At 33.7% G+C, this 26,916-nt stretch overlaps 2 protein-coding genes across 4 annotated transcripts; one reads left to right on the forward strand and one right to left on the reverse strand.

The window, feature by feature from the left end:
* On the reverse strand, positions 1-26,853 carry LOC105328808 (tudor domain-containing protein 7B). 3 transcript variants are annotated; one of them, XM_011429824.4, is made up of 29 exons: positions 26,729-26,853; positions 26,180-26,294; positions 24,889-24,994; positions 22,103-22,211; positions 21,653-21,829; positions 20,711-20,800; positions 20,335-20,449; positions 20,072-20,122; positions 19,160-19,312; positions 18,512-18,592; positions 15,750-15,814; positions 9,431-9,564; positions 9,006-9,237; positions 8,766-8,809; positions 8,416-8,527; positions 8,218-8,328; positions 7,707-7,847; positions 7,407-7,497; positions 7,084-7,221; positions 6,647-6,753; positions 5,844-5,990; positions 5,401-5,499; positions 5,110-5,222; positions 4,668-4,951; positions 3,823-4,376; positions 3,595-3,678; positions 3,127-3,228; positions 1,515-1,632; positions 1-1,148 (listed from the first exon to the last, which is right to left on the reverse strand). In XM_011429824.4, the coding sequence occupies exons 2-29, from the start codon at positions 26,262-26,264 to the stop codon at positions 916-918; spliced, it is 3,876 nt and encodes a 1,291-aa protein (XP_011428126.3). In that variant the 5' UTR covers positions 26,265-26,294; positions 26,729-26,853; the 3' UTR covers positions 1-915. The 3 variants fall into 3 exon arrangements, with proteins under 3 accessions (XP_011428126.3, XP_011428125.3, XP_065941039.1); XM_011429823.4 differs by lacking the exon at positions 26,729-26,853 and adding an exon at positions 26,517-26,694; XM_066084967.1 differs by lacking the exons at positions 20,711-20,800; positions 26,729-26,853 and adding an exon at positions 26,517-26,695.
* Positions 10,617-15,729, forward strand: LOC105328807 (BTB and MATH domain-containing protein 38). Its single transcript, XM_011429822.4, has 3 exons — positions 10,617-10,810; positions 12,223-12,514; positions 14,754-15,729. Exons 2-3 carry the CDS (start codon positions 12,262-12,264, stop codon positions 15,302-15,304), a joined length of 804 nt encoding a protein of 267 aa, XP_011428124.3. The 5' UTR covers positions 10,617-10,810; positions 12,223-12,261; the 3' UTR covers positions 15,305-15,729.
* Positions 26,854-26,916: the final 63 nt, after the last annotated feature.

Below are 26,916 nucleotides of genomic sequence, written 5' to 3' on the forward strand. Positions count from 1 at the left end.
TTACAATGGAACAACTAGGAAACCAGTCATTTAATTTCCAACAAAGGTTGCATTTATTCAACAATCAATAACACAATGTTTCCTATCCCACTAAGGTTAATAAAGTGCAAAATAACGGTCAAGAATGTCAACGGTAAATTACAGCATATTTCTACCACCGTGTATAAATGAACAACTTATTGAACATGTATACACTAGTACTGTACCGTTTAGGCAAAATTTCAAACCTATCATCAATTCATGTTTGTCAGGTATGACACTCAAATTTATCACACAAAAATAAAGCAAATATATAAGCTATATAAATTAGTTTATCCAATTATACATTTTGAAAAAAAGAATATATCATATGGATTAATATTTCTGCACATAAATTTTGGGACAATTTCTGACATGAATTGAGAGGTAGGAAGTTACAAGAAAGCTTTGTTTGTAGCCATATTACAAAAAACAATGAAAAATAAAATGGTGCTTTTGAAGCAGCCTCTTTAAGACAAACATTAGGTTTTGATACGAGGAGCTTAAAAAAAAAGACAATTAAAAAATAAGATAAAAGAAGCCCTATGTACAGATCAGTAATCTAAATCCAACAAAAAAATCTGTCAGATTAAAATACCTGGTACTGTTTGTATTGATACGCCTTTATATCAAGACACTTCATGTAATGATAGCACTGTTAGCATATAGTGTATCATAAGAGGCATATACAGTAACACCAGCAATAAAATACACACACAGGCCAGTAAAAAGAGAAGCATTTTGGATAATTTGCCAAAAGGTCCAATTTCATGTTTATTACACATGCCCACATGCTGCATGAAGCCTATGAAAGTGTCACTTAAAGTAACTGAAATACAGATTCAATCAGTTTTATGAGAAACAGATTCATTATCATCATAAGATTTTAACAATCTCTCAAGATAAAGGTCTAATTTTTTCCGCAACTCCCATCTCCAAGAGTTCTTCATCCAGACAAATGTCTTGATCTTGCTGACTGGTATCCACCAATCGCATTAAGGTGAACTCTTGACCCAGGACATCCTCTGTCCCACAGCTCAAGGCCACCAGGCTTTTATTGTGAGCCATCTGGAGGAACTTGTACTTGGCTGCTTCGCTCCATACTTTACTATCCTTAGCTGGTTTAATACCTGGAGAAAAAAATTGTATATGCTTATAATTAGTACAGAATATTTAGGATTGGAAGTTCACAATGTTAACTTGTATCTTTATTTCTTATTATCCAACAGCTGTAGAGTTCTTGCTACTTGGTCAAACTTCAAGAAGAGATAATAAAAACAGAATTAATCAGATTGAAATCTGCATTGTGTGTAAGTTAGATGTTGCTTAACATTCATATCAGTGTGAAATTTGCATAACAACATCATACAAGCATGTACCTGTATAAGGAAGAAAATCAAAGAAATGCAATAGTTTAAGAAGTAAAATGTATAATTCATAAAAATCTTTTAACACACACCATGAGGTGAGTATTATTTTGTAAACAGGTAACTTGCCAAAGAGTTTCCCTTTAATTGCTAGTTGTGGGAGTTGAGCAAAGCAGTAAGGCAGCAGTCTGATGTCTTCTATACTCATCACAATAAACTCTCCAAAGTCCACCATATATACTGAAGCCTAGAAAATCGTTCAACAGAATCAATGTGTAATTATTGAATTATATTAAATGGCCAGAAATATACATGTATCTGTGGCACAAAAATATTGTGAGTTTAGAAATATATAACCTGGTTATTTTGCATTATAAGATTAAAGAACTAGGTACAGTTTCAGTCATATTTTGCCCTATTTTAGAATGATTATTAAAAATATCACAAGACATTGAAATGTAATATTTATTTACACAAAATACCTATAAACTAAGAATTTATAAAGAGTTACCTGATTTAACTTTCACAAGGGTAATTGTGACGCCATAAAATGTGAATTTTCCCATAATTTTTATAAAGCTGAGCAGAAGATACCAATTCCTCAGTGTTTTTTTTTAATAGAAAACTATGTCCACAGCTGTCACCCATAATGAAACTCACATTATAACTTTATCATGTGATATCACATAAAATATATTAGTTTCGTTGTGGGTGACGGCTGAAGACAGATTTTCCTCTTCAAAAACTATGAGAAAATGTGCCATTTTTCATCACTTTTGACTAAATCTTAGTAATATGCCAAAATGTTGAAGTCAAAACTATTTTTTGAAACATGATAAACATGAACGACTTGGTACTTTATATACACACATATTAAAGATGGTATATATTTTTATGAGATTTAAACAACTTTTGAATTTTATGGCAAATATCAAAAGAAACTGTACCTTCTAAAAGCGATCTTATCTTGTACTAACATTTGTAATAGAAGGAACATGCATAGAAAATTGGCATAAAATTATTTTGTCCTATGACATATATACAATGTATGTACAGTAAATGCATGTTTGCTTAAAGACAGTTGTGTTTAAAGCAATTTAACTCTGTTTGTCTATTCTTCCACTTAGAGAATGTGGCAAAAATGAAGTGGGCAATATAATTTTATATTCAGAATTAAAAATTTAAACCCCGCAATAATTCTATACATACAAAGCAGAACACTGTTTAGTTTTGAAGACTTATCACAGTAAGATAAGTCTAGTATCAACCGCATTTACAAAAGACAGAAAAAAATTATTGATACTGCTTATCAGGAAGAGGGCCAATATTATTAGTTACATAATCATGTAGTGACCAGGTAGGGGATGACACCTGGTTAGTAAATTTCATACCTGGCAAGTCGAAGCCGAGCCGGGTATGAAATTTACTAACCAGGTGTCATCCCCTACCCGGTCACTACATGACTATGTAACGATTATATAGTACTGACTGCCTTGGTGTTAATGATATAAAGATAATTTTAAAAACAATGAAACACAAGAGTTTTATAACAACGTTACAAGTTTCAATTTGGGTACGAAACCTGACATCATAATACTCTTAGGATGTCGTCATAATGCTCAAGGGGAGATAAATTTAATACTGACTATGTATGGAATATACAGGGTCTCCACCTGACTACTGTTAGCCTATGATTTCCTTACAATTTAGCAGGAGGTAAGATATATATACATATGCTTACATGATTTGATTGGATAACATTTTTTACAATCACTCGATACCACGCCCCCTCCTTCCTTCCTGCATACATCTGACCAACCATCAGGTCGGAACCTGTTAGTGACTACAAAAAAAAAAACTTGTAATCAGCATTAACACACATACATGTACATATATTTCTGTCCTTTAAAGTTATCATAAGCCTGCAATGTTCAGCCAGTACATATAAAAAATTTTTCGTAATATGTTACATTTATAATGCATTTTTTGTTATTCATATTTAAAACAATTTATTTGCTTCCAAGTTTCTTCTGTGATAAATTCAAACTAAATCATTTTAGTTTTGGGAAAAAAATTATAAAGGCATCTGATATACCATTTTAAATTACAACTCGGATAAATTCATTAAATTCATTGGTGAATCTTATTTCAAGTTCAAAATCAGTAAAATATAATAAAGTACATGCAAAATACAATGAAAAAAACAAACCAATTTTTCTTCCACAGAGTTGAAATATTCTATCATTTTCCGGATGAGTTCATCAAGTTCGTTCATAAATTGAAAAGGTATTAACTGAAATATTAAAGCAAAAGTCATTCAAACATTGAGAACTTTTAATTGGCAAATTCATATACATGTAGCAACAAATCATCAATGTTTAAAACCTGAATAAATCTCTTTTACTGTATGATACATAGAAAAGAATATTCTTCTTACCACAAAGTTGGTCGGATCAAATATATTAATGATGTGGACATCACAGTATTCTCCCTTGGGAGGAATCTCAAATTTCTTTGGCACCGGTCGTGTATTATACACTTGCACATTCACAAGAGCAATCTCGTCATTTTCAGAGGGATTCCCCTTGGAGGCTCCTGAAGGCCCCTTTGAGCTGCTCCAGGTATACAGAGTCTGTGCCTCAGGGTTCTGGGTGGCACCACCTTTAGTGGCTCCTGGGGAATCCCCAGACATCACAGTATCTTGCGTAGATAGACTAGATAAACTTTCTGTTAATTTTTTCACGGGGGAGCTGACTTGTTTGGTTTTTGGTTGTTTTGTCACTTGCGCTGGACTGGACTCAGTCTTTTTTTGTTTAGCTTGCAGTGGAGATTTCGGACCTGATGCTGTTAACGTTTTACCGGCAGGTACTCCCTCTATCACCTCCTCTTCTTCCGTTTCCCATGAACCCTCTCCACTTTCTGTTTCACCGGAATCAGTCCCATTGTTTTCCTTTCCCTCAGTTGACTTTGAAGGCACTTGGGACTTGGGAACTGAATTTCAGAAATGTATTAGGCATTCTTTAAAATTATGTGCACTATCAAATGTCCAGCTATTGTATAATTACAAGTAGTTTTCAAGTCTACCAATGATCAGTTTATGTAAATGATACTGCCTTCTGTGATAATTGCATTCAATCCTTTTACACATAATGTTAAAAGACCTACTGATTAAAAGCAACAGAAAGGAATGTATGCAAGGAATACCCATGATAAAGACATTTTCCGACACGTCATTCTAAAGCATTTTCCATACACATTACTTTGCTTAAGTTCATGCATTACCTGTAGGGACCTCTGAGGTTGTACTGGTGGCTGCTGTAACAGCTGATTGCGGTAGACGTTTGGGAGAGAAAGACTGGGGACTAGAACTTGTAAGGGTCTTTGACGACGTGTCTGTGGTTTTGCGTAGAGGAAGTGGCGAGGACTCCGTTGACTGCGGATTACTCCCAGAGGAAGTCAACAACGAGGTTGCCGCTTCCCGCTGCACAGCTTTCAGGATTTCTTGGTTGACGTTGACGTCTGAGGCACCTTGAGTGTCGTATATCACGATGGAGAAAATTTCATCCCTAAAATTCAGTCTTGCTTTGAGAAAATTTACTTATTAAATTGTTCATTATTAGTAAAAGTATAATTTCCTGTACTCTTTTTTAAAAAATTAAAATAGGTCTGAATTCTTTAATATTTTATTTCACTGTACCTGAGAGTTTGACATTGATTAACTTACCTTGCTGTAATCTCCGCCACCAAAGTTTTACCCAAAGCCATGTCAAACAGTTTCTCCAAAGTTGTCACATTTTCTGCAAATTCCTCCAAACCATCCAAAGATACTTCAAAGGCCTACAGAATCAAGCATGTTTATTCCACATAATGGACAAATTTTCATCACATTGTCACATACATGTACATGCACTTGTGTTTGGCTGTATAATTACATTATTACAAAACCAAGGAAAAATACATACCTATATATAGTGAAGGCTACCATCTTTTAAAGATTATATGCGACTAAAATTACCTGATATGGTAGAAGTTTGTTAATTTTGGGGTCAAGGACACTAAGCTGGCTAGGAACTAATCCATCAGAGTCGCCATGATCCAAAAAGTAGCACTGATACTGGAAAAACAGAAAATTATGCTTTATCATATTATCAATACATCCTATTCATTAAAACAATGAAAAGCTCCTGGCATGCAATAAGTTTGAACCACCAATCTACCCGGTATATTAATAACTTTATGCTTTTGAATTTTAAAAATAGTAAATATGTTCCAATGAAACAAAATGTGTGTTGTGCAAACTTGTGTTAAAACGACAAAAAAAATAAAACAAATTTTCTATTAATTAATTCACCTAATGTTTGATACAAACTAAATACTTTCAAATCTATAGTAAACATGTATTGATTAAAACAATATGTGTTTAATGTGAAAAAAAAATGTTAAAAAAAGTTTGTCCACCTTTAGTGGTTCCTTCTTGATGACCCTGACTCGGTGGTAGAGCTCATCCACATAGGCCACGCACACCTGTCCTTCCACAATCTCCACATCCTCCTCTGAAGAGTGGAAAACCTCCTCCAACTTCTTCTCCAGCTCTTCTAGTTTGTCCTTCAAACACAAGGTCATCGATTGATTTTGATATTGTTCATTATTCATCATTTAGTTAAGAAGTTAAGCATCATTCATAGTGGAATACATGTATATCCACATTTACAGCATTCTTTAGCATATTCTTGTTCTTTAAAACAACATTCATTGGATATATTTACATTTTCCAGTGTCTTTGCCTGTGATAACACTACGTATCGATTTTGTACTAAAAAACCCATAATACAAATGACGCCAAATTGAGGCGCCAGCGGGGTTTGCTTATTTATATTTTTATATTTAATCGTAAGATGGCTTAAAATTATATAAATATAAGTAATAAGGAATCATTCTTTGAATATTATGAGGTGATAATTTCGGTCGGGGCGTGATCAAATCTATCATAAAGCCCTTCGGGCTTTATTGGATTTGATCACGCCCCGACCGAAATTATCACCTCATAATACTCAAAGAATGATTCCTTATTCCTTATATAAATGATCAATAAGTATACAACAATGATGAAAGGATAAACAAGTGCCACTGTTTCACATGGTCATAAAACCAGCATCTTAAGTGCTGAAACACCTATTGTACTGAGATAGCAAGTTTTAATAGCATGAAATCAGATGTGCAAATAGTAAATGAAATTTTTCTGATATATTTGATGTACATACTGAATACTTCTCTCCGACCAGACGAATCATGACCGAGTTGGTACTAGAGTTAATGAAGGAGACGTAGATATCCCACTGGTTGGTGTCTGTCGGTAACTCCAGCTCCTCTGAAACATCACACAAAATAACTCATCAGGACAACATCCAGCACTTCTTACTTACAAAGTACTGTGTAGGGATAATTAACGTTATCATGTTTTCAACAAGACATGAGAGATGTATCACACAATATGCCAAAACATAAACTTTTATGTGATCATTTTTTTTAGTCAATAACTACCGGTACTTTGTTCTAAACAAATACATGTATATTGGTTACACTGTAGAAGCTACAGTGGAAGTAATGATGGATTTATTTTTGTGGCATTCCACAAAAATTGTCCCTCATTATTTCAAATTATTCCAGAATATATCTGAGAGGAAGGTATATACTGTACCAGGTTCGTCGTCACTGGTGACAACACCTTGTTCTTCGTCCGTCAGCTTCCTGAGGATACCCTCAGCGACCAGCCTGTCGTTGATGGTGGTGGAGGGGTCAGAGGTCAAAAACAGGTCTACAATGTGTGTGCCATCAGCTGAAAAGGAACAATTGAATCCACAAGTCAGCCTCAGAAACGACAACAAAATTCTGCATGTACAATTAATTCACTGACAGATGTTGCAAAAGTTTTGTCCAAAGACTTGCCACACAATACTGTCTCTGTTGAGCAATAAATATAAGGAAAAACCCAAAACTTGTATTATACATCTAGGGACTTACGTGAGATATCTCTTGTTATGGCAATCAGCTCTTGATCTGTGACAATCTCTGCAAACCTCTCTTTAAATTCCTTTGACCATGTCTCTGCATCCTTCAAAGAATTAAAAGGGTTCTTTAAACATCATCCACATTATATACTCATGATAATAAAGACTCTTGGAAGTCCTGAGACTATTTATTTGTACATTTATACAGTATACAATATACCATAGTTCAAACACATATACCAGTATCTTCACAAAATTACAAATTTTTTTTTCAAGATCATCATCATCATCATCATCATCATCATCATCTAACCTCTAGAGGAGCCACTCCGTGTAAATAACAATAGATGATCTGCATTGGGTACTGAGCCAGTTCCTCTGTAAGAAACCGTATGGAGTTCTGGGAGCAGGAACCACTGTTTCCATAATCAATGAAAAGAACATCCACTGTTGTCTGTAAAGTTAAAATTAAGTATATGTACAGGTAATTCAATTATCAATTCCTTCATGGAGTTACTTTTTCCATTGCATAACATTCCATTTCGACAGTTAAGGCAAGTAAAAACAATTGCCCTCCCCCTTCCTGACCACAAACTTTTCAAATGCTCAAATTTGAGCATCACAGATACCTCATCCCTTCTAATGAAAATGTATCATTTCCATGCCCATTTCCCACATATAGAAACTTAATATTCTTTTTTTTACCCTTGACTCACTCTTTCCTTCCTGATGCAAACTTGCATTTTTTTAACCCATTCTCTGCTTACAAAAACTTGTTTTTTACTTATAAGATCCCTAATGATGACTTCTTTCTCTTTACTTACCCCATCCCTACTTATGACTTCTGCCCTGCTCCATAGTTTCTCTGTCTCTGTGATGTAGAGAGCAGCTACAAACCGTCCTGGTTGCAGGTCCTCTAAATCCGGCACAGGACCCTGTCAAAAGAACAAATAAAATACAACTAAAAGAAACAGCTCTATTACACCTGTACTGCTGAATTTTCAAATGAGAAATATTCTTACGCTCTCCACTGCATCTATTTGTTGGGTGATTTGAAATATGGCACTATCTTCATGTTGAACACAGACACTCCCATCCTCCCCCAGAAATGTCATATACACCGTCACCTTCTCCCTGTCGTGTCAATCAACAAGAGAAATGGTTAAAGACTTAGCAACGCAGGATAACTGTCCTTAATAAGATATGCAAATTTACACTGTAATCGGCCATGCAGTTGCAGTTGGCCTTGACTTCTTTATACTTTCATCAAATTGAATTTTCTATGAAATTTATACAAAATAACCCATACTTTTTAAAATAACTTTACTGCAAATATTGATGGTTTTTTTCTCACAAATAATTCAATACCTACCCTAATGGTAAATTTTCGCCTGCTGGTATTTTGATTTCTTTGATCTTAAAAGAGAATGAAAATGATTGCTTAACAAATCTGTTCATTTAAAGCATTGGCAGGAGAAGAAAATAATACTGCATGTGATAATCATTAAATCAAGACATACATAAATTGACTAGAAAAAATAAATCTGACTTATTTTATCATGGATTTCAGTAATTAACAACACTTAGAAATATATATACAAATCAACAGTACCTTCTGGCTCACTGCAGGTTGGCTGCGTGGTCTGTCAGGTGATGATGTGGGCATGGCGGTAGGTGTGGCGGTAGGCCTGGTGGTAGGCGTGGTCGCTGTCTTGGTGTTTGATTGTGGAGAGTCACCACCAGCTGATTTGGATGCTATGGCCTTGGGGACAGATGTTTGAAGATTTTTTTTCCTTTCTTCTTCTGATACTGGATACAGTAAAGTTCTACCAATATCTGGATGTCTAAAAATAGAGTTGAGTAAATACTACAAAAACTACAGCTGTTTTTATATCTAAAAATACAATGAATCAACATGGAATATTTTTATTAATATCTAATAATCAAAAAATTTAAAATATAGGTTCAATTGAGGTCAATCTTTCTCTCTTTTTAAAACTAACTCTCTTTCTCTCTCACTCTCTCACGTATACTTACTCCTCTACTTTGACTACATCTGTCCATTTCTCTATCAGATACATTAAGTTCGGTGGAGGTTCTTCATTATATCTTTCTTTATATATCACTTCTAGTCGAGTACTCCACATTCCATTTGTTTTTCCTTCCATTAACTATCCAAAAAAAAACCCAATTTATTTTATAAATTTTTCAACATTAGTAATTACGGACAACCAACTTTTATTCGCGGTGACTTTATTTCGCGATTTCCTGGAGATAAACTGGATCGCGGCGACTAATCATCGCGACCAAGCCTTATCCAGACCCATGTTGTGATAAGAATCAAACAACAAGGGATGGTTTGCGGTGAGAAATATTTGCGACAACAAGGCTCTCGCGAACCTCACGAAAATTTCTCGCACGCGAATAAAAGTTGGTTTACAGTATTTGGTTAAGCCTCTAAAAGTTTAGACCCCAATATGCTGTTTAAAATTTAAAATTTGTGAATGGGGAGTATGCACATGCATGCTGACAGAAAAGAGCTAGCTCATGCAAAGTTTTTTCCAAACATCAATTTAGGACAGAGCTAGCTCTTGGAATGATTTTTTCTTTACATCAATTTAGGACCAAAGGGAAACCCCAGAAACTTTGAATCAGTCCAGTCCTACACTTTTTCACCAAATCCTCTACACAATGTAGAGGAGCTGAGTGAGTGATGCTGATATCGATGCTTTGTCCTATTAATGATTCTGTTCATTTCTTCAATAAGCATAAAACTGGCAAAATATGTTCATTTTAATACATGTATTTACTTTTTTTAGATAGCAACAAACAAACTGTCAAATTTACCCTGTACAACCCAAATTTTAAAGATCAGAAAATTTTCAAAGTTTTTTTCATGTCAATATTCTTATAATAAATCCATGAATACATGTGAACATTTGATAGAATAAATAATGTGTTTCTTTGTGTCATCAATAGAGAATGCAAAGAACACACTAATTAAGTGAAAACACAGCCAATGATTTTTATTTTAAACAAAACAAAATTACAAAAGTTGTTGATAGTTTTGAATAATTGACTGTTATAAAGAACTTCGAAAATCTTTGAAAAACTACAAACTGGTTCACAAATTAGTCAACAACACACTCAACATGGAAGTTCAAACAAAATTATTTCCACACTCATTTTCTTAAAGTAACATGAACCCGGTTTGTTTTCTTCACAGAATGGATGCACCATTCATTCTGCTAGGATAACTCTGGCGGTTTGAAGTGCTTGGGATTAGAGTTAAAAGGACACAGGTATAATACTTTTCTTTTGGCAATTTAAACTCCTGGCACATGCCTAGGTCTGCATAAACTGGAGTAAGGCGAACGTGTCACCTTACCTGAGGATCCGGCACTCTGCCCTATACAGGTACGGGAATCACTTTGCATTTATAATTCACACACAATTCTTTATTTTTAATGGATGCATAGCTTTGTTGGTTTTTTTTATTTAAAGAAAAAGGACTGTTATATTCACATGTATCTCTTGATTTTGCATTTTCCCCCAGATATCATTTTTGGATTAATATACTCAATTTAGTATCTTCTTACTTTTTAATTAACAATGAATTCTGTTTTTTGTAGCATTTTATCATGTCTTCATAGATTTTCAAATGAATAACCAATTTGGTTTATAAATATGGCATATCATATACAAGTTTGTTTGCTTAAAAAAGTTAATAAAAATGGGACATTGAAATAATTACCTTAGATTAATATAAACAAATATTGCTTCATTTTGATTTCATAAATGACATGATAAGAAAATCACAAAGATCTAATCTTGAGCTGTGAAAAATCACTTAGCATTGGCACTAAACGTTAAGTTTAAAATTTGTTAAACCCTTCAAGAAATAAATCTACATTCAATGGTTAACTGATGCCAGAGTTAGATAAAATTGTGATCATAACTTTTAAGTTATGTAACATACAAATCATCTTCACAAAAATCTGATCATGACCTAACTTAGAGAAACACACAGGAATATTTCAGGTTTAACAGACCAACAAATTTGTTTTCATAACAGTAAGATAGATGTGTATCGTTCATGAAAACAATTTAAATGTATATCTATTTAAATGTCGTTGATAACTACGAGCATTACATCACAAACAAATGTTGATACAAAGCTTTATGACAAAACTTTGCTAACAGCTTTCTCAGCATGCTGACATGTTTATTCTGAGCTCTTATTAAAGTAATACTGTGTTTACTATAAGTTCAAACTGTTCTAAATGATAGCTTCCATTAGGGTTATTCAGATTGCTGTAAAAATATATATATTTACAGGACTAAACTTTGCCAAGTTTAGGTTACAAAGAAATCAAACTGTGTAATTTTGTGCTATATTGAAGACAGATATTTTAACAGCTTTCCAAATAATGTGAACATGGTATTGACTTTCCTAAATCTATGCAATAAACCTCAAATTACCCCCCCCCCCCCCCCTCACACACATACAAACATGAAAGCTTTCCATTGAACACACACACATACATGTTTCTTGAACTCTTCTTCATATTAACATAACAATTTCCCCAACATTGAAATTCTACATGAGTGTTCACATTCCCATGAAATATTCTGCGTTAGTATCTGATTGTCTTACATTATGCAATGCTTTTAAAATACACTGCAACATTCCAAACAAATACCTCCCCTCCCTAGATCAGACTGGGCACTTGCCTTGTGCACATCAATACTTGATGTTCTTTTCACTGACTTTAAAATGCTACTAATTTAACAAAATGCTGATCTGAAATGAAATTTTATGTCCTCAGCATCCCGACAACAATGTCTATAGTTTAGTAGACTCCATCATGACAGATGCGTCAGTGTTACGAGACTTCACTCAGCCGGACGAGTTGAGTGACCTTACGCTTGTCATTGGTGGTACCCCCCTCCATGTACACAAACAGTACCTGGCTGAGTGGTCTCCAGTGTGGCGCCAGATGTTCCTGGAGGAATGCTCCAGCCCCCAGGGTCTACAGGAAATAGCAATGCCGGACAAAAGTTTACAAGAAGTTACGGAACTGCTCCATTGCATCTACTCTACACAAAAACCTATATCAGGTGCGTGAAAACTTGTTGTGTAACAAAAAAATTAAGTTTTTAGGTTTAAGGTAAAAAAAAGAAATTCAATTCACACTCTTCACCCTTCCATATTTTCACATTAAAGGGAAAAAAAATGTTAATATTTTTTCAAATACCGGTAAATAAAAGTCTCAATTATGTTAATACACTACAAATGTACCTGGTATAATCTTTGAGATTAATAAAAAAAAAAATCAAAATTGAAGTGCAGTTCTTTATTCAGTTTATGAATATCAACAATAAGGTATGTTACTATGCGTGGATAGAAAGTATTGAGCGGTGACAATCACACAGACAGCCCTTATATACTAAGTGTTTCCATTAAAATTGGAGAAAATAAATTGATTTTCCATTACAAGACGTCCATAGAAAAATAGAGTTTGTCTGGAAAACAGGTAACAATCCCATGTCTGGGAATTTTAAAATCAACTGACAGACCATTTCCTTATCTGAAATCTTACCTCCCTTCAAGAATTTGATTACATAATTTTTATCAAAAGAAAGAGCAATTACAAGTAGATCCATGTCATGTTTACTATGTTCAAATAAACCGATTCATATCATTTGTAAACGTTCACATATGAAGTGAGAGTTGCATCATAATCCAATAATTCTACTCAGGTGATTAACAATAATTAAGTAGGAGGAACTGTTTGAGTGACCTTTTAACTTCTCTTACACACACAGTATTGGCTTAGCCTTTATTGGCAGTGTCTCTCCTAGCTTATACCAGATTTTCCTAATATCCAGTGCCACCTCTACATAACTGTTTCCTGCCAATTTACTTTAAAGGTTTAACCCATCAATTCCTCATCCTTATAATTACCTTCATAATTCAAATGGGGCACTGGTAGTTTTTAATGAATGAGATGTGAAAACATGTTTTCGCTTATCTATTTCACATATTAACTGACTAAGTGGAGCATTCAGGAGAGGCATATGAATGCACACTGTGAAAAGTTAACAAATTTTTTTCATATGATTGAATCAGTCACCTCAAACAAAAGAGAAATGAACACGTTATTAAAAGTGAAAACACAAGAAAAAAGTTTTATACATATATACACTTACAGTGAATATTCAATGCAATAAAGCATTGTTAAAACAGAGAAACTTTATAAACTTAATCATTGATCTTAGCCTTGTATACCAACATCTAAAAGTGAGTTATTAAGACAAAACTTATTTTTTATATTGATCGGTGACAATCACACAGACAGCCCTTATATACTAAGTGTTTCCATTAAAATTGGAGAAAATAAATTGATTTTCCATTACAAGACGTCCATAGAAAAATAGAGTTTGTCTGGAAAACAGGTAACAATCCCATGTCTGGGAATTTTAAAATCAACTGACAGACCATTTCCTTATCTGAAATCTTACCTCCCTTCAAGAATTTGATTACATAATTTTTATCAAAAGAAAGAGCAATTACAAGTAGATCCATGTCATGTTTACTATGTTCAAATAAACCGATTCATATCATTTGTAAACGTTCACATATGAAGTGAGAGTTGCATCATAATCCAATAATTCTACTCAGGTGATTAACAATAATTAAGTAGGAGGAACTGTTTGAGTGACCTTTTAACTTCTCTTACACACACAGTATTGGCTTAGCCTTTATTGGCAGTGTCTCTCCTAGCTTATACCAGATTTTCCTAATATCCAGTGCCACCTCTACATAACTGTTTCCTGCCAATTTACTTTAAAGGTTTAACCCATCAATTCCTCATCCTTATAATTACCTTCATAATTCAAATGGGGCACTGGTAGTTTTTAATGAATGAGATGTGAAAACATGTTTTCGCTTATCTATTTCACATATTAACTGACTAAGTGGAGCATTCAGGAGAGGCATATGAATGCACACTGTGAAAAGTTAACAAATTTTTTTCATATGATTGAATCAGTCACCTCAAACAAAAGAGAAATGAACACGTTATTAAAAGTGAAAACACAAGAAAAAAGTTTTATACATATATACACTTACAGTGAATATTCAATGCAATAAAGCATTGTTTAAACAGAGGAACTTTATAAACTTAATCATTGATCTTAGCCTTGTATACCAAAATCTAAAAGTGAGTTATTAAACTTATTTTTTCATTAACATGGTTAACAAGACATGCAAGTTTATCAACATGGCTTGGAACATGCATTTCTTGTAAACTAAATATCAGTAATTTAACTAATTTATTTTTCCTCTCTTTTTTAGATGCAAATGTGAGATTTTTGTTGGAACTTTCCGATGAATTCAAAATAAATCGTGTGAAAGAACGCTGTGAACAATTTCTGAAAAATCAGGAGTGTTCCCTTGGAAATTTAGTCATCGCAGAGAAATATAACCTCCGATCCCTCTACAAACGATGCATGGAGCATGCCAAAACCAAAACTCTAGAAGAACTGGACTCAAGTGTTGAGTGCAAAAAGCTGTCCCAAAAGACACTGTTAAAGATATATCATGACAAGATCGAGATGCTACGGGATTATTCAAAAGACTTGACGCAGAAGGACAGACAGACATTAAAAGACTGCGACACACTAAAGATGGAGAAAGAGAACATGAAGAGAAGTCTACAGAGTATACAGGTGCTCTGGGAGTCTCCCAGCAAGAGGTGCTTCAGGCACATTGCAGACAGTGCATTCAATTACAGCTGTGCAGACTGCAATGAAAAGATTTACTTTGAAGTGCGAAAGTTGTGTGGCGAGGGGCAGCATCTCAGGAGATACTTCCCTAAACAGTTGGACAAGAAGTCATCGACTTAGTTGAAGAGGAGATGAAAGGATTATCTTTTTCTAACTCTGAGAGGAATTAAGGCCTAAACTTATACATGAAAGAGTTGGAAGGGGGGTGCGGGTGGATAAAGATTAATTCTTGGATATAAATTTATGTGGAAAGGGGGAAGGTTAAACAAATGGTACATGTATAAAATAAAAACATGCATGAAAGAATTAAGGGACATTTAAAGGTTCTAAAACTGAAATTTTTACACTTAATAGAGTAGGGAATTGTTAAATGATGTAATATTTTTAGTACATGTTATGTTTTCCAGGGAGACTATATATTTTTACCTGTTTATGGTACATTAACATAAATATAATGAAAAAAAGTGGTACTGGTCTAAAAACAATAACCATGCTTTGTTTAATATTTGTGTAAATTGTAGATTAAATAAAACAAATTTACTGAACATGTACAATAAGTTCTTACTTCTTTGACACGCCTCTTCACTTGTGAACCATCAGATGCCGGGGGACTAAGGGCACGTGAATGTTCTATAAAAAGATAAACCAATGAATAAAAAACTAAAATTAACCCTCAACTAACATGAAATCTGCAGCATGCAACAAAAAAATCTATATATCACAAAAGTAGTATATGCACCAATAACATAATAAAAATAGCTACAGAAACTGAACTAAAATGAAATATTTTAGAAATGTATACATCCAATATATTGCAATACATGTATTAAAATGGGTTTACTTTTCACCATGTACAAAGTTAGCTGACAAGCAAAGAGTTATGAAGATATTGATTGATAATCTTTCTATAATCAGAGTAGTTTGACCCAAGACCTGTGACTTTGTGAACTCAAACTCAATGGGTTTTTTTAACTCCTTTACGTGTACCAGTTTACCAAGTACTGTATGTCTGACATGCAGTTGGTACTCACTACTCAAATATTTAGAAAATATTTTCTCTATTTAGACTAGTATGATCCTTGACCATGTGACCTTAATATCAATTGACTGACAGCAAAACTGACCAGTCAGGAAGGGCCCCGCTATGACAATTAATATAGAGAAGTGAAAAAAACTTTGAATTCCATCCTCTTTATATTACGAATGATGAAAAATAAATGCCCGAGAGAAGATGTAAAGAACTGGAATATATAGGATCTCGTGATTTGTAGTTGGATATGATTTTCATCCAACAATTAAAGTGTTTTTTTCTTGAGCCTTAGTGAGGGGATAAAACACACAAGTTGGATAAAAATCATATTGTACTACAAATCATATGAGATTCTATTTATCCCATGTTTTATACACCACAATCAATGTTTACACTGTTTATAAAACTCCACATTATTTTACTTCATTATGCCTACGCAAATCCCATTGTAAAGTCACAACTGTGGGATAAAAATATCCAATGAGTCATATCCACCGGATAAAGGGGGTTAACATGGGATGAAATAAAATTTGTTAAAAAAACAAAGAATTGATACCAATGCAATGATACCTAGGCTTTGCCTCAACTTCAAACAAACATCACTTGCAGACACATGTGTATATATCTTGATTTTAGAATTCAATAAAGTTATCATTAATCATTGTGTACTGTATTTTAACCAAAATAAAATATGAATATTATATTTTAAATCCATATTTCAAAGAATGTACACAATACTACACATCATTCAAAATTGACCTTAACTTCAAAACAAAGTTCATTTGCAGACACAGGCAGTGCAGTAATTAATCTCAATGTGACAGATAAAAATAAAGCTTAGGATTTTCTTTCTGTGGAAGGTTAATTAATCCCAAAGGACAAATATTGCACAGCCTTCCATGCATACAATGGTAACATTCTCAGCAGTTATCTCTCTTTGCCCATTCATTCTCAGCAGTTATCTCTCTTTGCCCATTCATTCTTATGCATCTACCCCACCACCCCAGCTCCAAACCAGATGACATAGAGTACCAAACTTAGCATCAAAATATGTATTTCTGCCTACTGAACTACCATACCAAATTTGAACTTGATTGGGCAACCATAAAAAAAGTTATTAGAAAAAAACAGGAAATTTGTGGACGGAAGAGTGACAGACGGACGGACAGAGTGATTACTATCAGTCTAGACGGACTCCCAAAACGGAGTCAACGGAAGTGAATTTCTGCAAGTATTTTGGACTCCGTTTTGGGAGTCTACGCATGCGCACTTGTACAAAAAATGGCGATTTTTCGATGAAAACATGGGGTCCACGAGAAATCATCTTGCAAAGTGCTGCATGTGTTGGCAGACTTCTAACATGTTTTAAAAGACCCAGGATATAATTTACTATCGATCGTATTTGCACGAAATAGGTGTTTATTTGCACTTAAGAAAGTTATTTATCTCCGAATTTGGATGTTTGGACGATGCTTAAAAAGTGATATTTTTGTGTTTTTCATGGAATTTTATCGTTACTAAAAGGTAAATTGCATTAAATTGTACTTTCTTCGTATTGTGTTACAATTTAAAGTCACCAAACGCACAAATTGATAACTGCATAAACGAAAAGGGCCCCGACTACTAACAAAAACTGACTGCTCTAGCGATGATTAAAAACGTCTTATTTGTTTTGAAAAAATAGAATTGGTAGTTTAAAAACCTAGATACAATAACTCTTTAAATTAAACAGATAATTATCATCAAAACAATTATAATCGCTCGCAGCGTTTCCGATGTTAGTTAACCATATTAAATGCATAATTATTCTAGATAATTAAGTAATTAAGCCTGAAAATGATGTAAATGAGACTATATATCAACCAACAACGATTAATAATCATATCCAAGCATTTAATTTATTTCTAAAAAGTTATAGTTATGCGCGATCGAAGATATGGGTGAATTTTTCACTTTAAAAATTAATCTTACGTAATACAAGTAAACAGTTATGAAAATTTGACATAAATATGACAAATAAACGTTTAGAAATGTTTTTGAAAGTTTAAAATTAATTTTTGTCGTGTTTTTGGCCAATTTTATAGATTTATTTAGAACTAAGGGGCATAACTCATACGTTGTTTACATTAGAAACGCCATTTTACCGCAATGCATGATGGAGACAAAGACTCCGTTTTGGGAGTTAACTCCGTTTTGGGAGTCCCGTCTAGACTGACTATAGGGCACCCGCAAACCCTTGCGGGGCCCTAATTAAAGTCTACATGGCTAATTACAGCTATGTTCTAATCAGTACCAACCTGAGGATGACTTGATGCCCAGACTTCTGACTGCAGAACTTGCTGCTGCATACTCTGACTCAGCGATTGTCTCAAACACACCTGATGAACAATGTAACACTTAGAATCAGACTACAAAGCATGCTTTCATGGTGTCTTTAATTGAATATGACCTCTCTCTCTCTCTCTCTCTCTCTCCTCTCTCTCTCTCTCTCTCTCTCTCTCTCTCTCTCCTTTGTAATACATCTAGAAGAGTTCATCTAGGTCACTCATCAAGAGAGTACAGGATACTTGCAACCTTTGAAACATGAATGTTTATTTTTTTTCTGCATATCTGAATGCTTCAAAAACTGATCATTCATAAAAAAATAGGTCATATAAAGGTATAGCATCCAAAACATGGCAAATGCATTTGTCACTCAACTATGGTCTATAAAAGGCTTGAATTACTTTGAAATAGACCAACCCCCAATTCTCCGTTAACTTCATTGCCATCAGTTAAAAGGAGTTTTCGAATTTCTTGGGCAATGAGTACAGACACTGGGGAAGTTTATGTAAATTATAAGTTCATGTTTCAAGTCATTTATTGTTATAAAGAATTATCCATATGTTTTATGTAAATCCAATTACATTGTTTTGTAAAAAACAAATGTAAACAAAGTTTCACACCTCCACTTCCAAAAGTTTTCCCATTGATGTTGACTGAACTCGCAAAGCCGGGATGATTCTCCAATTTTGTGGAGATAGAATCAAACTTCAGAGTGATGTCATTGGCCATGGCATAGTCCTTTAAAATATTCATGTACTTATCTCCATCTGGGACTGCAACAGAAAAAAAATGTTTTGGTCAAACATAAACTTTATTAATGAATATCAAATTTAGTTTAAGGCCAATTATTCTTTTAAATCAGCTAGCTCACAAATTAAAACATTTGTGTATAGATCAAATCATATGCATTATCATCTGCAAAACATTGAAATAATATTGATACAACACCTTACCTATATATGTAAATGTAAGGCATATGAATATGTATTTTACTGTTAAAATTTTTAAAAGCCTTATAATCTGCTACATCTGACCATAATACAGATAAGCTTACTATACTGTCCCAAGTTTCTGCTCCTGCCACTTTTTGCAAAATATCTCGATAATCATACATACCTCTGGATCTAAACTACATCTAGATTAACTGTTCTGAAATGCCCCCTCTACCACTGTAGGTTTCAATACACAACCCAAAATAGAAAGTCTAGGGGGATTTTGCAATGCAAACAATGTTAAGTAACCCAGATGATAACGTTAAAAAATTGTGCAAGGTGTCCCAAGTACTTCCGAATGGAGAAAGATGTAAACATTACCCATTTTGAATCTCCATAGCATGTTTATTTTCTGTTCATTTGAAATTCTCCGGGGCAAAAAGATGATGTATCAATGAAGAAATCTTGGATTTTTTCCATTTTTTAAAATTTGATTTGTACTTCATTGACAAGTATGTTTATTTTGATTAAACATCATCAAAAAGTGATGGAAGCTATAACTTGGGACAGACTATAGGTACAATGTACTGGTACGTTTACCTCTCTCAAAGTGCACTGTTCTGGTTCTTTGTCCTTGTAGTGGTCTTGGCACTACAAGACAACAATAATATTTTGACTGTTTAACACCACATGAAAATAAATGTGCGATTAATTTTCTACGTGCTTAAGTTATAAAAATGAATTCAATTAACCTGCATGTGTATAAAAATGCATAGCTGAATATTTTACATAAACTTCAAGAAAAAGAAATTAATATATAAATCTCATACATATGGCTCTATCTGACATGCCGTTTTAATTACCAGATCTAAATTTAGCAGGGTCAGTGTTTTCTGTGGGCACATTTTCTTTTCCCTCTTGTTGCCTCTGAAATCTAGGAGGGACCTCAAATCTCTGGCCAAAATGTCCAACTTCTGACTAAAGATGCAAAAATCAGCATTTGAATTACAATGTAACAGTACATGTATTTAGATGTACTAATGACTGCACAATAGTATATGCCACATGAAATGTTTCCCTCTAACCAAACATGCAATCAACATAACACAAGTGTAACAACCGAGTAATCATGCAGTTACATTTATGTTTTGATCATATGAACCTATAGATGAAAAATCCTGTTAGAGTACTTCGATAGCGATGGATGTGGGAGCTAGCTCCCCATTCAGTGTTAGTTACCCTGTGCTTGTCTGTAGTGGCAGCTGTTACTGCCTCGTTAAACACTCTGTTAACCGTGACATGACGTCTGCTTCCATTACCCATGTTAACCTATGTATCACAAAGAGGAGGCAATTAAACAATGGTTAATACTTCCGAGACATTTAATTACCGAAAACCACAAACATTTTACATGTGGGGCATCCAGATACCAAGTGATTGTCATTGTGTGCAGTGTCAGTTTTATTGAAAACATTAGGGCAAAATACATTGCACCCGAACATGTTTATTTTCCAATTTGAACACTATTCCTCAAACCTTTCGGTACTTCCATGCCCTTTCTAGTATATTACTATACAAGCTGCCGTATAACTTATTTTATTTGCATCAGTAAGTTTTTGCGATTTTAAGAGTTTATTATAGCAAACAATACTCGATATAATTAAAATATAAAAATATGATCATCATGAAAATTACCCAAAATACAGTATATGCTTTGGGTTAATTTTCATTGCATTTAAGTTGCAACTGTTCTTCTAAATTTGTCTCTGGTAATTACATCTTATTAAACAATGATTACAATATTATTTTTTATTTTTATTTTTTAACTAAACTATAAAAGTACCAGTATATCACAATGAAAGCAATACCCAGAGAATCTTCTATCTCTCTTTTTCAAATCACAAACGAATTATTTTATAATCATTCAGCAGATTTTATTCGATCATCTGATGGATGGCATATAGAGACACTTTTAATATGATACAATGTAGTAGTTTTCAGCTTCTAATAAAAGGTACTTCTAGATCTCAAGCTAATCAATGAACCTTGTGTTTATTTCTTGTTACATAGATTTTTTATAATATGAAAACTGTACCTAAATGCATGCATTAGAAGGAGATTCAGAGATATCTAAATAATACAAAGAGACTACCTGGAAATTGAAGGGAAAATTTCAGGTACCTGAATATTAAGAGGAGATTTTCCAAGCAAAGGTGGCCTCTTCCAAGGGGGACTTCGCACTGGGGAGATCATCTGGGCCCAAGGGGGTGGCCTTCCTCTGGGAGGGGGTCGAGAGTTACTTCCAGCGGTGAAAAATTTATATGGTTCTGATCTACGGACTGGTCTTCTTTGTGCAGGCTACAGAATAAGGAAAGAACTGTCAACTTATATATAGATACATGTTTAACAAAGACTCAAAAAAAAAGTACAAAAACATTTATTTTCATGATATTTTAATTTTTGTGATTTTGGAATTCATGTCTAGAGAAACAATTCATATACATTTAGAAATCATTTTCCTTCAATACAACTTTTTATTAAGATGAAACCACAAGATTTTGCAAAAAATGTAACCCCGCAAAAAAAAAATCAAGTTACACAGTAACCAATAAGAACATTTGAAACAAAAACCTGGAGTTTTTTCCTCTTCTTGTTACTCTTCTGTTTTGAGACCAATGACTGGATGTGAGCGGTTTCTTCATTGGCAACAGCATGGTAAACAACCTCCCCCTCTTTGTTTCTGCAATTGTGAAAGCATGATTTCACCCTTATCAATGTTATTTAGAGGAAGTAAAACCTAGCATTTTAAGTCTGCATGATTCTGTTAACACATGTTAAAATTGACATGTAGATCATAAATAAAAAATTCAAAACTTAAATGATAATTAACCTGCATTTTATCCCTTGTAAAAGTAATACCAGCATTTTCCCAAAATTATATACATTCAAAGTAAGCCTTTAGGGCGCGCTTGATTTAGCTTAACTTGGTGTACACCGGTGTCATATAATATTTTGATACTGCGAAATATTGAACCCGGTGTCATATAATATTTTGAACCCCGCGATATATTGAACCCGGGTTCAAAATATCGCTACGATATATTGAACCCCACCTTAAAATATTGAACCCAGGTTCAATATTTTATGGCCGCGATATTTTGAACCCCACTCTTTTTTTCATTGCTATTGGAGAGGGGGAACAAAATATTATGGCTGCGATATTTTGAACCCCCTACCTTTTTCCAATTCCCATTGGATAGGGGGTTCAAAATATTATGGCCGCGATATTTTGAACCCCCCTCTATTTTTCATTGCTATTGGAGAGGGGGTTCAAAATATTATGGCCGCGATATTTTGAAACCCACTCGAATTTTCATTGCTCTTGGAGAGGGGGTTCAAAATATTATGGCCGCGATATATTGAACCCTATTGTTTCCAATTTCCTTTGGAGAGGGGGTTCAAAATATTATGGCTGCGATATATTGAACCCCCTACTTATTTCCAATTCCCTTTGGAGAGGGGGTTCAAAATATTATGGCTGCGATTAGTGAACCCCCTACCTATTTCCAAATCCCATTGGAGAGGGGGTTCAAAATATTATGGCCACGATATTTTGAATCCCCCTCTTTTTTTTTTTTGCTATTGGAGAGGGGGTTCAAAATATTATGGCTGCGATATATTGAACCCCCTACCGTTTCCAATTTCCTTTGGAGAGGGGGTTCAAAATATTTTGGCTGCGATATATTGAACCCCCTACCTATTTCCTATTCCGATTGGAGAGGGGGTTCAAAATATAATGGCTGAGATATTTTGAATCCCCCTCTATTTTTTTATTTCTATTTGAGAGGGGGTTCAAAATATTATTGTTTCCAATTTCCTTTGGAGAGGAGGTTCGAATTATATTATGGCCGCGATATTTTGAAACCCCCTCCATTTTTTATTGCTATTGGAGAAGGGGTTCAAAATATTATGGTTGCGATATATTGAACCCCCTACTTATTTCCAATTCCTTTTGGAAAGGGGGTTCAAAATATTATGGCCGCGATATTTTGAACCCCCCTCTATTTTCTATTGCTATTGGAGAAGGGGTTCAAAATATTATGGCTGCGATATATTGAACCCCCTACTTATTTCCAATTCCCTTTGGAGAGGGGGTTCAAAATATTATGGCCGCAATATTTTGAACCCCATACCTATTTCCAATTCCCATTGGAGAGGGGGTTCAAAATATTATGGCCGCGATATTTTGAACCCCCTCTCCAAAGGGAGTTGGAAATAGGTAGGGGGTTCAATATATAAAATTTTGTTTTGTATATCAAGTCCACTTCAATGGTGTAGTGTACATGGTGTAGGGAAGTTAAGAATGAATATGACGAAAAAGGGTGCAGTTTTAACAAAGAATCTACTGTTCTGCGACAATTAATAGGTTTTTTGTGATATAAATGCAAAAAATAAACACACATTTCAAATTTAATGGCTTTCATACAAACGACAACTTTTATGCGACTTCTAATCCATTACATTACTTAAAATCATTTTCCAAGTTTCCATCATAACATTCGTCTGCCATATTGGTTTCAGTGCTACACCCAACAACACATGCCCCTGACTCGGTGTAGAAAAGTGTACACCCGGTGTACACCTAAACGCTACACCTTTGCACTTGATTTACAAGTGTACACGGTGTACACCTTTTGGTAAAATCAAGCGCGCCCTAAGAAACCAGTCTCACTTAGAGTGTACAATTCAAAGTAATATAGTATTAAATGTACAAACCACAAAATTACAAAAAATCTAAGTTCAATAGGATTCCCACAAATTTTATTTCTCATACAAAATTATGGATATTGGATATGTTAATTTTTTTTTCAGCTTCATATTAAGCAAACTATAAGTATTACTTCAGCATATGGCATTTAGCATTTTAAATGAATAGCATAACCATAATATGGGTTGTTTACAAACAACCATATTTAAAGATTCATTATAAAACAATTATACTTTTAATAATCTTTTTCAACAGGAATTTTTATCTAAACATATTTTTTCCTGTCATTTCAATCTGTAGCTACAGAATAACATTTTGTAGAATTTAATTTGTTCATTCATTTTGAGAAATCAAAGTCCAGTAAAAACTTATTTCCTTATATCATGTACATGTATGCAGATACATGTATTGACAAGAATGGTCATAAGGTAAACCCATATTTTTCTTTAACCCCCCCCCCTTACCCAATTAACATTTCTATCTATTTGAGCTAAAATTAAAAATATTAATCAATATATAAAGGATTTCAAGAAAGAAGGAACTAATTAAGAAAACCTTGACTTTAGGATAGATTTTCCCCTTAAATAAGTTAACCATCAGATTAATGATTATTGCGAATTTGGCATTGTGAATAAATAACATCACATACCTCCGGACTCTAACGACATCAGGAATACTGTTAATAAATTCATCCAGATTAGGAAAACCAAGCTTCTTGAAAGGCAGTGGTTCCTGTGTGACGTCTCTGTAATCTCCTAATATGAAAATCAATAAAAAATAAAAATGTAGTTTTTCTCTCCATTATATACTTATTAAGTATTCTTGTTTCATTAGAGGAATGGTCATGATTTGGGCTTTAAAAAATGTAGATGGTCTACAATCTTGAAATTGTGCCACTGGGCAACAAACTACAATTTGAAGCAAATATTTAAAACAGATAAGTTTCTTGTTGAAGTCTGAACACAAGACAGATTGAAGGTTTCTTGTTGAAGTCTGAACACAAGACAGATTGAAGTTTACTAGTATAAAAAATGCCATGTCATGATTATAATGTCATAATGATATACTTATAGAAGATATCAAAGAAACAATAACAAAAATAAATCAGGTTATGTCGTTTGTTGTCTATATATTTGTATTTTATAAACTTGACTGTCAATTTGCACCAGCTGTTTGTATTCCAAGTTGATGTCGACGTAATCATTTGACGTCATTCTCAGAAATCGCAATTGAACAACATATATCAAATTTAACGTAATAGCCAATGATTAACAAACCACAACGAAATGAAAATTTTAAAGATTAGAAGATCAAGACAACATTATATACTTATGTCTAAACTAGAGACATAAATAACAGATCTAGAGATTGGCAACTCCGCCAATAGCGTGAGCGTGTTTTGTTGTTGAAAAATGTTGACCAACCTTACTTTGGGAACTACATATAAGTAAACTGAGATAATGATCTTAAATTAAAAGTACATTGTTTTTATGAAGAATGTGCAGGTTTTAGACATTTTTGAAACAAAAAATTGAAAAATAAGATTAATATATAGAAAATATATTGACCAGCTATAAAACATCAGTAAATCTCAGACAACGGGTAGCCAACTGCCTCCTAAAACTCCTTTTTTAATATTGTTTATAAGACAAACTCATGAAAATATAATATTTTGAATGTTTTGGAAATAAGTTTTAGCTGTTTATATTTCGATATAATTGGAATTAATATATACTGATTTAAACTGGGAATACTTTACAATAGGAACCGCGAGATTTCACGAGATTTCGATAAGTTGCCTATTTCTGTTATTTATGTCTCTGACTTAACTTAATTTGCAACAATGTCCTGCAAACCAGATGTTGCCTACTCCGGCCAAATTTTTCAGAACCACCCTCACCGGATTAGACAAGTTTTACTTTAAATATATGTAGACTTACTTTGTAAGACATGAGCGGGTACCCCTTCTTTGCAGCTCATTAGCACTGCCCTCAGCATGCTCTTAACTTCCTCCAAGAGTGCCATGACTTTTTCAAATTTCTTCTTTAATAATAGCTGTATAAAAAATCAAAGACTGGAATATATATATATATATATTGGGGGAAAATTGTTCACTGATTCATAAAAAAGTTGTGTTTAAACCAATTATAGTTATTTTCAATGGATTAAATTCCCCTTATCAAGTTAATATTAAGCAAACATTTGAGATTTTGAGGAAAGGATTTTATTTGACATATACTCGTTTCAAACCTATGATTGAAAACAACCAATATTCACCTTGAAAGAGACGTGAAAATTCGATTAAACTCCTTCGTAAAAGTTTAACATTATATGTATCAAACAACTTCCTTAATAAATTTCAAAGAAACATAATTTCCTTTCGTTTTCATACACTGAGGAAATTCGAAAGTAGAAATAACACATGACAAATTGCTGCAAATAGTTTCCATCCGTTTGAAAAGTTTTTGTTTTGTACAAACTAGACTTGCCTAAGAATTAAGAACGTTCACATGTCAGTTTCGGTAAAGAATGCTGTAGTTTGCAGTATTATTTTCTCTTTTCTTTCCTTTTCGATGAAATTATTTTGGTAAATTGTACCTATTGTGTTTCGTATTCATAATATTTGGCGCCAAAAATCCTCTTCCGACTTTACTTTTTATGGAAGAAATGGGGAGAC

This window comes from Magallana gigas, chromosome 5 (genome assembly GCF_963853765.1).
Source record: "Magallana gigas chromosome 5, xbMagGiga1.1, whole genome shotgun sequence".
Lineage (NCBI taxonomy): Eukaryota > Metazoa > Mollusca > Bivalvia > Ostreida > Ostreidae > Magallana > Magallana gigas.

What these genes read in the sequence shown, in the direction of transcription:
- LOC105328807 (XM_011429822.4), top strand. Translation starts at nt 12,262, where the DNA reads ATGACAGATGCGTCAGTGTTACGAGACTTCACTCAGCCGGACGAGTTG. An exon ending in TACACAAAAACCTATATCAG is followed by an intron (nt 12,515 to 14,753) that starts GTGCGTGAAAAC and finishes TCTCTTTTTTAG; the next exon opens with ATGCAAATGTGAGATTTTTG.
- LOC105328808 (XM_011429824.4), bottom strand. Translation starts at nt 26,264, where the DNA reads ATGGCACTCTTGGAGGAAGTTAAGAGCATGCTGAGGGCAGTGCTAATG. An exon ending in GGCGAAAATTTACCATTAGG is followed by an intron (nt 8,528 to 8,765) that starts GTAGGTATTGAA and finishes TTGACACGACAG; the next exon opens with GGAGAAGGTGACGGTGTATA. An exon ending in TGGTCGGAGAGAAGTATTCA is followed by an intron (nt 5,991 to 6,646) that starts GTATGTACATCA and finishes TTGTGTTTGAAG; the next exon opens with GACAAACTAGAAGAGCTGGA.